This window comes from Corylus avellana, chromosome ca7 (genome assembly GCF_901000735.1).
Source record: "Corylus avellana chromosome ca7, CavTom2PMs-1.0".
NCBI lineage: Eukaryota > Viridiplantae > Streptophyta > Magnoliopsida > Fagales > Betulaceae > Corylus > Corylus avellana.
In genome coordinates this window covers 7,344,850-7,357,987 of record NC_081547.1, presented here as the reverse complement: position 1 = coordinate 7,357,987, position 13,138 = coordinate 7,344,850, and the positions used below count along the sequence as shown (strand labels likewise).

General features: G+C 37.8%; 2 protein-coding genes across 2 annotated transcripts; one reads left to right on the top strand and one right to left on the bottom strand.

Annotated features, from left to right (window-relative positions):
- On the bottom strand, positions 1 to 4,661 carry LOC132188634 (protein TRI1-like). Its single transcript, XM_059603148.1, has 2 exons — positions 4,202 to 4,661; positions 1 to 322 (listed from the first exon to the last, which is right to left on the bottom strand). Exons 1-2 carry the CDS (start codon positions 4,550 to 4,552, stop codon positions 197 to 199), a joined length of 477 nt encoding a protein of 158 aa, XP_059459131.1. The 5' UTR covers positions 4,553 to 4,661; the 3' UTR covers positions 1 to 196.
- Positions 4,662 to 5,939: 1,278 nt separating this feature from the next.
- On the top strand, positions 5,940 to 11,831 carry LOC132187408 (RNA polymerase sigma factor sigB). The gene is made up of 7 exons (XM_059601709.1): positions 5,940 to 6,245; positions 8,432 to 8,622; positions 9,220 to 9,825; positions 10,175 to 10,405; positions 10,551 to 10,691; positions 10,842 to 11,042; positions 11,321 to 11,831. Exons 1-7 carry the CDS (start codon positions 6,140 to 6,142, stop codon positions 11,600 to 11,602), a joined length of 1,758 nt encoding a protein of 585 aa, XP_059457692.1. The 5' UTR covers positions 5,940 to 6,139; the 3' UTR covers positions 11,603 to 11,831.
- Positions 11,832 to 13,138: the final 1,307 nt, after the last annotated feature.

The window sequence follows — 13,138 nt, the reverse complement described above, 5'->3', positions numbered from 1 at the left end:
TGAAAACAATCTACTCAATTTTCCTAAGTACTTTTTACAACATGTCCAGCTAAACATTTTTTTTCAAGTCAAACACAGCCAGAGAGTTCGCTCTCAAACAAAATAACATCCAAAAGGGTTTCAAAGAAATGTCACAAGAGCTTCATCAGTAAAGAGTTGAGAGCACCAACCTAAGCAAAACACCTAAAGTCAGCAGTTAATTAGTCTTAACAAAGTGGAGGGAGAGCAATTTCCCAATTTCCAGGAACCCAACCTTGTCCTTTCCACTAAATAAGGCCTTCAGCTTCTCATCGCAAAAGATCTCCCTCTTATCTGCAGGATTCTGCAGGCCAAAAGCATCCACATATTTCATCAGACCGTAGAATGATGTACCAAGTTTTTCTTCAATTAAAACTTTACAATCACATATATGTAATAAGTAATGCCATGTGTGGTATCCATAAGGGAAAACTTAGCATGGTAAAAACTCATATAAGAATTCAAAACAAGATAGAGGCATCAAGGTCCACCTCGCCCACTGTAGCCGTAGATAAAGCAATAGCTACAACATTTTATGCACCACAAACAGGTTCCCTTCAATTAGGTATATACCTGTTCCAGTTACCATAATATTATGAATCACAAACAACTCAAGGAGAGAAGAACAAGATTGTTCTTATGTGGAACGGGGGAACGGGGGAACGGAACAAAAGAATGACATTTTAACACACATATACCCAACCCCAATGCTGCATGCATGTACACAACTTACCCAATTAACTTTATGAAAAAAGCAAAACCCTTGTACATGAAACGTATAGAGGTGATGCAAACACTCTACAAGCGTCTAAAATCTTAAAAGGAAACAAGATCTAAAAGACTCAATGACAAGAAATTTGGAACAAAGACTACAGCCCAACCCCAGAGAAATCTAAAAAAGGAGGATTGTAAACACAGTACGTTGGATTCACAATCTTCAAAGAGATACTGATTTCTTTCTCTCCCAATGCTCCACATAAGGAATGCAGGAATAACATTTCAGATAGCATATTTGGGATGACCCCTCCCTTGAGTCCTCCAACAATGAAGCAGCTTTAGGATGTTACTCGGCATATCCTACACAACTCCGAACAAGTTGAGAACCAAGTGCCAAAGATCACTAGTGGTACTCACACAATGAAGGAGAAGGTGATTAACGATCTCCTCATTCTTTTTGCTTAAGCAACACCAGTTTACAAGAGTGAAACACCGCTTTCTAAGATTATCTACAGTGAAGATTCTACCCAAAGTTGTCGTCCATGTAAGAAATCTATGCGGCAGCATGGCCTTCACCTTCCAAACACGTTTCCAAGGGAATACGCAAGGCTCTTCAGATTGTAAAGATTTATCATAGCTGTTCACTTCAAAGCCATGATTGCTAGTTGGGGTCCACAACCTCCCTCAGATGGGTTTTCGAAGAGTATAGCAAATTAAGAAAAAAAATTAAGAGATTCCAACTCCCAATCTTGGACGATCCTAGTAGAACTCAAATTCCAATGGGTAAAGGCGCTAAAGAAATCCAAGTAATCCGACACCAATGCCTCTTTGTCACAAGCTATCGAATGTTCAAGGAATGAAGACTTAAGAACAATTGCTCTGCACCACACATCATGCCAAAAGTGAATACATGAACCCTCCCCAACCTTGAATGAAACACGGTTGGAGAAATTTCCCTAGCCATTCGTAATATTCTTCCAAAGGCACACTCGTAGCTCGTAGGACCCTCGAACTTCCTCTAAACACCATACTCCGCAACAATCACCTATCTTGAAAGAGAAATTTGCTCTTTCACGAATCTCCAAAACCATTTCCCTAGTAGAGCATTATGAACAACATGATATTTTTAACTCCCAAACCCTCCACTAGAAACTGGGGAGCATATAGTCTTCCAATTCACTAGATGAAACTTATGCTCACCACCTGATCCATCTCAAATAAAATCTCTTTAAAGATGCTCCAATTTCCTAGCTATACCGGATGTTAAAGGAAAAAGGGACAAGATGTACATCGGTAAACAGGATAAGGTACTCTCAATTAGAGTTAGTCGACCATGCAAGACAAGTATATCTTCTTCCAACTAGCCAATCTTTTTTCCATTTTCTCAACTATCCAATCCCAAATCACTTTTGACTTAAAAGAAGCACCCATGGGAAGACCCAAATATTTCATAGCTAGAGAGAAAAGACTTTGCAACTGAGAATACCGGCAAGTTCTTCCTAAAGTGGAACCTCACCTGCTGCGATGAATTCAAATTTTTCAAAAATTAACCTTCGAGCCCAAAATGGCCTCAAAACACAAAAGAATGTGGCCCAAGTTATAGATTTGATCACAATCACATAATAAGCGTATCGTTTGCAAAAGGGTGGGATATTTTCAGAGGGGGAGAGTTTTAGATGTCTACCAGGAAGCCTGATAAGTAACACCCAATCATAGCCCTAAAAAGCATCCTACTGAAAGCCTCTGTAACAATCACGAAGAGGAGAGGTGAGAGCAATTCCCCTTGGTAAGGGCCTCGAGAGCTACCACAAAAACCATTTGGACTACCATTAACCAAGATAGAAAAGTGAGCCTTGGAAATACAAAAAGACATCCACTCCCTCCATTTAGAACCAAAACCAAGACGCCCCAAGAGATATAAGCAGAACTCCCACTTGACATGGCCGTTGACTTTTTCCAAGTCCAACTTGGAAATAACACCAAGAATTCCTGATTTCATTTTGTTGTGCAGCACCCATTAGCTATAAGTGGATAGCACCACTGAAAAAAAGAAAGAAAAAAGAATTTATTTGGAGCTAAATCTTCACCACCTAATACAAGGTTTTGAACTTCTTAGTTGAGCTAAGCTCGTATTATATTAAGGAAGCACTAAATCTGTTAAAGCTTACAAAGAGAAAGCATAGGAAAAAGACTAAAAGCAATAGAAGTATCTTGGTACACGCGGATTGCACTCTCATTGTTAATCCTCTATTCTTGGTATAACTAAGAGCATCTCCAACAACAAATTATGTAAAAGCCATTGGTTGTCTAAATTTAGCTAATAAAGACTAAAAAAGAGCTCCAACCGATTACCTTCTCATTCTCTACACCCCACATTTTGCTACAATACGTGCCTATATTTGGGCAACCAATGATAGCTTATGGATTCGTTTTTTAACCATTTCTCTCTTCTCTCGCTACCGCTCCTCTCTCACTCTCGTCTTCTCTGTCGCTCCTCATCCCCACTCCTGAAGAGCAAGTAGCCAATGGTAAGGCCCAGCACCACAGCCACGAAGACCCCTCAGCTGAAGGACACGACCACCAGCATCAGCAGGTACCTGATGGCCAAGTTCACACCAAAGAGCGCCAACCCGTCGATCATTGCCGCCAACCACCCAACCCCTCCTTTGAGGACCTTCTCCTGCAGCAGAGGCACCTCAATCTGCAACAGTGGCTTCCTCCATATACGGGTAGAAGGAAAATGAGGCAGGGAAGAAGGGTGAGCGAGTAACTAGTCAACTAGCTGGTGCACCATGAGTCCACCAGGAGGGTCAAACTCGACATGTGAGTGACCTCATCGAGTTCTTCGCTCAAACTCAACCTCTCCACAAATGCGACCACGTGAGTGACCGGTTGGAATCCATATTGGTGGAGAAATAATAAAACGGTGGTTTAAAGAAAATAGAAAATCTATTGGAGTTTGTATAGAAAAAGTAGTAGGTAAAATAGATAATTACGCTTTTCGGTTAGCTAAAATGGATAACGTTGCTTACACTTTTGCTCCTTTTATCTCATATGTAAGAAGTACCACATCTTGTTCATTTTCTCCCATCAATAATAAGACACACACACACCTTCAACTCACTTAAAATGTATGCCTAAAAAAGCAAAGTCAAGCCTTCAGTGTTTCACTTATATTTTTAAAATAAATGCTTTGTTTCCAAATTTACAGGAAAAAAAAAATGAAAAACAAAAATAGTCCCAATGTGACCAAAACAGATAATAAACAGGCATTGCTCTCAACTCATTCCTACGAAACGCAAAATGCAATCCATAAACAGAGCAGAAGTATTCACAACTAGAAGAAACCCATTAAAGAAAAGCACATTAAAACAAAAACAAAAACGAAGCCCTCAAAGAGATAAGAAAGACAAACCAATACATGAATGTAAAAGAGGAGAGAGAGAGAGAGCAGAGTTGGAGGGACCTGGAGGTTCTGGCTCTTGATGTAGGACCAGATCTGCTTGACGGCGCCGCTGCGAGAGGCCTCCGGCACACCCATGAAGGTCTGGAGCGCTGGGGAGATTGGGACCGACTTCAGGATGCCCCTGGGTCCAGCCGTTTCTCGTTTTGGGGCTTTGAGCTTTGGAGACGATAACCCTGTACCTGTCACCTGATTGATTGCCTTCGCTGGCCTTGGCTTTGGCTTTGGCTTTGATCTGGCAGTGGTGGTGGTGCTCTTTGCATTAGCTACATCGGCAGCTGCGGATTTGGCTGGCGCTAAGAGTGCCCTGCACCCTCTGAAAACCCTCATTCCACACGAATGATACGATGACATTGCCACTCTCTCTCTCTCTCTCTCTCTCTCTCTCACACACACACACACAGTCCGAGTAGGGTTTTTCAATTTTCACCTGGCTGTTCCTACAGCGCCCATTTAAACACGGAATCGGATCCTCTCTATTGTTTGAAATGGAGAGTAGCCATTTAACGGCTAGGATGTCTTAAAAACAATCTAAGGCCTAGAAAGCGCCACGTAATAATCACCTAATTAACGGGCGTTCAAACATAACAGAACTTGAAGTTAACACAGTTTAAATCCTCTTCCATCCTAGAGGATAGGGAAGGCATGGCCTATAGATTCTTAACGCGAAGACCAAAAAATTTGGCTACCAATTAGAAGAGAAAGAGTTGTTAACGTTAAAGGAGAAAGAGTTAACCGTAAAGACAGTCTATTAATCATATTAAAAAATAAGCACCACTCTTTCATTTTAAAAGGAAGCATGACAATTTATTAGACTATATTTGTTGAATTTGTCTAACCCAATTTAGAATAAATTTTTGTCCAATCAATTTTGCAGTTGATGATGCTCATAGTATCTCTGCCTATAATTTTTAAAAAAATTGATTTGGAGCACCTTCATGCATGGAAAAATAATTCTTTTTTTATCGGAAGAATCTTGTATCCATCCTCCTGATGATTGCTTTAAGATAAATTTTGATACAGCTATTAGAGATTCTTTCTCTGTTCAAGCAGCAGTTTGTCGAAATTCTTATGGTTCTATCATTCGGATGATTTTTCAAGTAAGTCCTGCTTGTTTGCCCAATTAAGGATAAGCTCTTGCAATTCAATTGGCAGTGTCACTAGCCTTTTTATGGAAGATGACTCTCAAGTTATTATACTAACTCTTCAATAGCTCAGCATTTCTCAAGATTGGTAAATTTCATCTATTATTATTATTATTATTATTATTTTTTTTTTTGATATGTCCGCACAAGAAGAGGGAGGAGGATTCGAACTAGTGACATTCGCTTCATTAGGCGTAGTCTCAACCGATTAAGTTACCTCTTGAGGACATCATCTTTTATCTTAGATACTATTGAAGGGCGCCCATTATGTGGCACATTGGGCCGTAACCAAAAAATTTTATAGCTGCATTCCCTATTATCCATTCCTTCTTTCTTGGTTCCTAGTACTAATAGGAAGGATCTTCCCATCTCTTTACGGCTTTCTTAGTTTAGTTCTTTTGTATTTTTGATTTTTTTTTTTTTTTATTTCTTTTCTTCTTCTTGTTTTTTTTACTGTACTAAAAAAAAATAAAAAATAAAAAATAAAATTGCAGTTGGGCTCTTCAGTTTCTAAGCCAGGCCCAGGTCAACTGGAAGTCCAGAAACCGAAATATTTCCCTCAAGGCAGGCCGTTAGCCCCTCTTTCTCCCTCCCCCTTATCCATTTTTTTATCGCCAAAACAGCACTCACCAACACACCTCTTCTCCTCTCTCCTCCTCTCTTCTCTTCCTGCCAGTAATGCTGTAACTCCCTCTCTCTCTCTCATCGATCTACGTAGAGAGAGGCTTCTAACAATCTTAAACATTTAACAGAAAACGAACAACAACTGCCAAAATAGTACGAGGAGTGGAGTAGGATGTCGTGTTTGCTTCCACAGTTTAAATGCCATCCCGATACCTTCTCCATCCAATTCAGAACTCACCACCACACTGCCACTACCACCCCCTCTCATACGCACACATGTAAGTTCCTCTCTCTCTCTGAACTCAAATGGGTATGCTGTTTTTTTTTTTTTTTTTTTTGGGGGGGGGGGAGGTTCTTTGGATGTTAATTTTCATTTTGTCCAATTCTGTATTCTTACGCTTTGTATTCATGAATTACCAACTAGTGTAGATTATATCTCAATGTGTGGAGAATTCAACAATTTGTTTTTTAGGTAGTTCGGCTGATGCTCTTCTTTCTTTGCTTAAGTTGGTTATTTTGTTTATGCGCATTTCATAATTGTTTCACCGGAATGAGAAAAGTCGACTTCCAGCTGAATTGGTCCTCAGGGCGTTTATTTTTTGGTTTTGTGGATTAGATACCCATTGGGAAATCTTGTTGGAATCCGTGAATAATTACCTTGTACATTAAGTTTATTAGTAAAAACAAATGTGTTACAACCAAATGTGTTTACAATTACAAGTATGGAACTATTTGAGTACAACTTTTCTGGACGCATAGTTCTTATCCAGTTCATTTCAAACAACATTAAGTGTAATCCAATACTATTTTGGTCATAATTTCTTTAGGTAAAGGGCATTTGATATGTTGGGTTGTTTTTTATGAATCCAGAAAAGAAAAAAGAAAAAAAAAAAAAAAACCTTGTCCACTTTCAATATTATTCAAAGCAAGGTATTGACATGGTGACTTGGTCCTCAGGACAGACATAATTTGCTTTTGTGGACTTACGTACTCATTCAGAGATCTTATGTGAATGTATAAGTATCATGTATTAAGTGTTTTAAGTAAACAATCCCTTGGGGCACACTCCCTGGTTAAAAGCTAGCGATTTAACCAGTTCCGCGTAGGAAAATTTCCGAGGGTGCGGTGCACAGGACCAGGGTTTACTCTACAGGGGTGGGTCCGAAGGACCCTGCCATAGAGAGGTTCCCCGACATAAAAAAATTAAAAAATTAAAAAAAAAAAAAAAGAAAAAAAAAGTCTTTTAAGTGAAATAAAATGTTTTTACAAGTTCAATTTCATTTGAGTACAATGTTTTGGAGCATAGTTCTGAAAGAATTCATGTCATGCATTTTAGTGTCATCCAATCTTTGAATCATAATTTTCTTTTGCTAAGAAAAAAAAAAAAAAAAAAGAATCATAATTTTCTTTTAGTTTCATTTTTGACAATGAAAGTGAAAGCATTTTTAGAGACTGTGTCTAGGTTCAAATTGTGGCATTCCTTGATTGAGCAAAAAAGGGACTAAGAACGGTTATTCGCTTCTCGTACCACATTTTGATAATTTGATCTACAAGCTCCTGATTCGAATCTTGCATCTTTAAGCCTTATCCTTTGTTCCGCCTTTTAATTCTTTTTTTTTTTAATTTCCTATAAAGCTAAAGCTTCTTGTCATTGTATGTGCATCTAAATGTTTTATTATTTCAATAACTATTTAGTAAGTCATACAGAGCTATACATAAGTAAAGTGGACAAAGATAGTATTGAGCTAATGCATACTGGAGAGTGTGATAATTAGTTATATTCTATAAACATATCGGTTATTCTTGAAAAGAATTGATCTGTCATTCTATTGATATTAGTGAGCATCTAGAAAAATAGCATTTTGAGGCAATCACCTTATTATGCCTAGTTTTGGCAATCTATGCTCTCGCTTTGGACAACCACCTATATGCCAGCAATCTTGTTTCTACTTACAATCAAATGTGCTTTATCAATGATTGAAAAGAAAAGTGCACTCCCAGCTCATTTTTAGCCTAATATCTAACTTCATGGGCCATGTACTGTTAGATAGTTAGGTATATTCCTGTCTCTTCATTTCCTGGTTTGTCTAAGTGGTTGATCTGGGTTCAGACCTTGATTACACGCTGCTTTCATTTTCAGCTGGGAACAAGGGATGTGTAAATATCTCCAGCACCTTGTTCATTGATTTTCAGTGACCAATTTATCTGTTCTTAAACATATTGACTTGGGATATAGCCTCCGTGTCACTAGATGATTTTCCTTCAAGGCACTTTAACATAGCTTGCTGAGTTGCATTTAACATTTATCAGCATAAAATTTCTCAAAGCTCTTCACATACATAGGATCCTACTTATTGAACTGAATGCAGCAAAGTTTTATTGGTTTGTTATGTTTCTACCTGGCATATAGTGTTTCAAATCTGTGGCATTATTTTGGTCATGATCAATTGGTTGGAATGTGCAGCAAAAACTAGAGAGCCTGTTTGTTTCAGAGTGCAATGCGTTTTATCCACTACATCACCTTCAACATCAGCAGGAACTACTACAGTGCTTAATATGGAGAAGCTGAGATTACCTTCTTTAGAAACTAATTCTGACTCGTTCACTGCAAACAGACCTTGGACGTATATGGGGGCAATTGGTCCACCCACAGTGGTCAGAATTGTTATATTTGGTGTATTTACTTATGAAAGATTAAGATTTTTGTATTAGGTTTGCACTTGTATTTTTGTTTAATTGTTCTTTTTTTGGATAATAAACTTGCAGAAGCTACCTCTTTTCTGGAATTACTAGGCGTGCAAACATTCGTTGCAATTTTTTTCTTATTCCTTTTTCTCACTTTTTTTCCTAGCAGTGCATTTGGTTTTAGCTGGGACCAAATTTAGCATTTTTCAGCCATATTGTGCTAGTATTTGGAGCCAATAGCCCACTATCTATCTGCATGATTTTAGAGAAATAGACTGTTCCCAACAATCCATTGAATTGTCAATTATCTCACAAATGGTTACTATTCTAAATTCAATTTGTTGGTATGCTGTTTAGATTCTCTTACCATTTTGATATAATTTATGGCTGCCCGTTGACTAGTGTCCTTCTCTAGCTATATCTGAAATTTGTTGATATTATCTAATGGTCGTTAAGCGATCTTTTAAAAATAGCCACCACCGATATTGTTTTGCTTGGTATGACCTCTTTGATGTGCTGGATATTTTTTAGGTTACAAATCCAATTAGCTTTGCTGTTTGTCTTCAGGCAAAATTTGAAGCAACATTAGCGACAGAAACACTTATTACAAGTGAAGAGGCTGTAATAGCTGCAGCTGCTGCTGAAGCTGTTACTCTTGCCAAAGCAGCTGTCAAGTTTGCAAAGGATGCAGCCCTGCTGGCTAAAAATAACCACTCTGTAAAAGCAGATAGTATATCACCAATTTCTTCTGAAGCTGATACTTTACTTTTCAACTGGGTTCAGCACATGAAAACTGATCGAGCTGGTATAGTAGGAGATCCCATGGGAGCTGAAGCTGGACTGTTGGAAGACCATTTGATGCAATGTGCCACAAAGGAGTCTGATGATGTGGAGCCAACAGATGAGGAACTTGAACTTCTGCAAGAACAACTTCCCAAGAGTATAGCTGTAAGATCAAGGCGCCAAACAGAACGAAAAGCCAGAAGAGCCAAAGCAGCAGAGAAGGCTGCTGCCAATGTTGTGTCTGTGAAACCCGGTTCTACGGGCCGGAGAAGGCGTGCTTCCTTACAAGATGTAGACTACTCTGATCCGCTGCGTTACTTGAGAGCAACTACCAGCACTTCTAGGCTTCTTACGGCCACTGAAGAACTGGAGTTGTCTGAAGGAATACAGGTGTGATTCACTCCTGAGTTTTGGAATTACTTTGATATAATTTACCCTTCTCTGGTTAATATCTATTCAGATGATAATACTAGAAAGATGGTCATGTGGAGCGATCTGAAGTGTGCAGGCTCACAATTTTTGTTGAAAATCTAGTGTTGGCAATTTCAGACAACTAGAAATAGACTACGAAACATACCAATTGACTTTCCATTTCCTCTTTGGTACGAGAAATTTTAAAGCGCCCAATGGAAAAATATTGTTTGGGATTTTTGGCATGATTTTAGATATTATTTCCCGCCCCATTTTCTCTGATTTCTGATTCTATTTTGATGTCTCTGCTATCACCAATATAATTCAGGATCTGTTGAAACTGGAAAAGCTTTATGAGGAACTCACTGAGCGATGTGGTGGAAAGCCCACCTCTGTGCAATGGGCTGCAGCTGCAGGAGTTGATCAGAAGACCTTGAGGAAGCGCTTAAACTATGGTATGCTTTGCAAAGACAAAATGATTAAAAGCAACGTGCGGCTTGTTATATCAATTGCAAAAAATTATCAGGGGGCTGGGATGAATCTCGAAGATCTTGTTCAGGTATTTATCTTTCTTTCTGCAAGCAACCAAAGGAATTGACCTTTTACCCTAATGTAAAAATCCTCATATAGGGAAAAATATGAATGTTTTACAGTCCGGTAGCTTTGGGGTTTCTAATAGTTAACTCTTGCTCATTGACTTGCAGGAAGGATGTCGAGGTCTTGTAAGAGGTGCAGAGAAGTTTGATGCTTCAAAGGGTTTTAAGTTCTCAACCTATGCTCACTGGTGGATTAAACAGGCAGTTCGGAAATCTCTTTCTGATCAGTCCAGGACGATTCGCTTACCCGTGAGTTTCCCTTTCGTAGTCAATTTATATCCTCTTATATGAAGCATGAAAGCCACTTAAGGATTTTTTATTCGGAAAGAGCAAGAAATTGCTATGCCTATAAGCGTAGCTTTTGCATTCTTCTTACTTTTAATATTTTTGAATAAACAGTTTCACATGGTGGAGGCAACCTACAGAGTGAAGGAGGCCAGGAAACAATTGTATAGTGAAAATGGAAGATATCCTGATGATAAAGAAGTTGCAGAGGCAACAGGGCTGTCAATGAAGAGGCTTACAGCTGTATTACTGACTCCAAAAGCTCCTAGATCTCTGGAGCAGAAGATTGGCATCAACCAGAATCTTAAACCTTCGGTCTGTCCTATTCCTATACCACTTCACCATTGGGGCTGTAATTTTTCATTCAAATTTTAACCCTAAGGGATAACTCAATCATCTAGGAACCACGCCTCATGAAGCGGAGGTCACTAGTTCGAATTTCCCTTTCCCTTTGGGGCCAATTACTTATTAAAAAAAAAAAAAATCATTCCAATTCTGTCACCTTATTGCATTTCACATATTGTTTTGCCTGAGAAATTTCACTCACATAGTATTAGTTTTTGCTGATGGGTTCGTGTGCTTTTTTTTACTAGGAAATAATTTCAGATCCCGATGCAGAAACGGCAGAAGATATGCTGATGAAGCAATTCATGAAGCAGGACCTGGAGAAAGTACTAGACAGTCTCAATCCGAGAGAGAGGCAGGTCATCAGATGGAGATTTGGAATGGAGGATGGAAGGATGAAGACATTGCAAGAGATAGGGGAGTCGATGGGTGTTAGTAGAGAGAGAATTAGGCAAATCGAGTCATGTGCATTCCGTAAACTGAAGAACAAAAAGAGAACCAAACATTTGCAGCAATATGTGCTTCCATAAGTCTCTACACAGAAAGACTGCTGAATACGTACCGGAGCTATAGGCTATAGCTTACTTGAGGCCCAAAAAGGCTTGTCTTGCATTTATAACTTGCTTTTCTTTTTTCTTTTTCTTCATTTTGCAAGACGGAAATGTAAGGCTCATTTAGAAGAGTGGTTGTGTATAGAAACTAAAGCATTTTTGCTGTAAGCCTCATTTTGAAATTAAGCATTTTTTCCTCTTTCTTTGATGTAGCAAATGCAAAGTACTTGTTGACCCTTAATCTTTGCTGTAAGGCATCTAATTAGGAACTTAGGGGAAAATTCGACGGAAATGTGTTTGTAAAGAATGTGAGAAACACATGTTTTTTTATTTATGCTATTAAAAAAGCATGTGAGAAGTGCATACTATTAAAAAAACATGTGTTGGTCACATGCTAAGGGACATGTCATTTTGTTGGACTGATTTGTAGTTAATTCATACAAATCAGTTTGTAACTAATTTATGTCCGGCAAAATTTCAGTCTTTTCTTTCCATTTTGATATAAACGTTTTGGATTGGATGGATGAGCATATAAAGTTGGAGTTCAGCCATGAGGTACCCTTTGCATTATAGGGAGGGGAAGTGTATGGAATAGAGATTTTCAATAATTTTGTTGTTCGAATTATTAGTAATTTTATAAGCAAATGTGAGACAATTAATATAGGGCTCACCTATTTAAATAAAATTTGGGGTAAAGTCCATATACTCTCCTCAAACTACCACTTAATTAACAATGTACCCCCCAAACTTTCAATTATGACAATGTCCCTCTAAAACTACCAAAACATTATTAATGTCCCCCCTAACCCTCAAACTACCACCCAATTAACAATATACCCAAAAACTTTTAATTGTGACAATGTCTCCCCTAAACTACCAAATCATTGTCAATGTCCCTCCTAAGACTAGCAAAAAGAAAAAAATGCCCCTATGTATTTCTCAATAAGACAAAAATACCCCTATAAATTCAAAAATAAATAAATTTTTAAATTTTTGTTAAGAAAACGAAAATTTTAATTTAAAAGGAAAGATTTTTTTTAAAAAATAAAAATTATTTCTTAAACGAAAATTGTTAATTTTTTCTAAAAAAAAAACATAAATTTTTATTTTAAAAAGTTATAAAAAAAAATCATAACAAAAAAAAAAAAAAAAATTTAATTTTTTTCTTATACAATGGATTTTTTTTTTTATTATTTTAAATTTGCCACCCTTTGGATTTTATTTATTTATTTTATTTTTAGGTCTTTTCTAGAAGTTTTAGTATTTTTTGTTTTTATTTTACTAAGGGTAGTTTCGTCATTGGGGGGAACATTGACAATTTTTGGTAATTTGGGGGGGAAATTATCACAATTAAAAATTTAAGGGGGACATTATCAATTGGGTGATAACTGGAGGGGGGTATATGGACTTTCCCCTAAAATTTGGGTTGTCCGCTCATTTGTTTGGGCATGGAGGTCTTAAAAGGGTAGTGTTGGGTTGACATGATCCGTCTGACCCACAATTTAATAAACTATA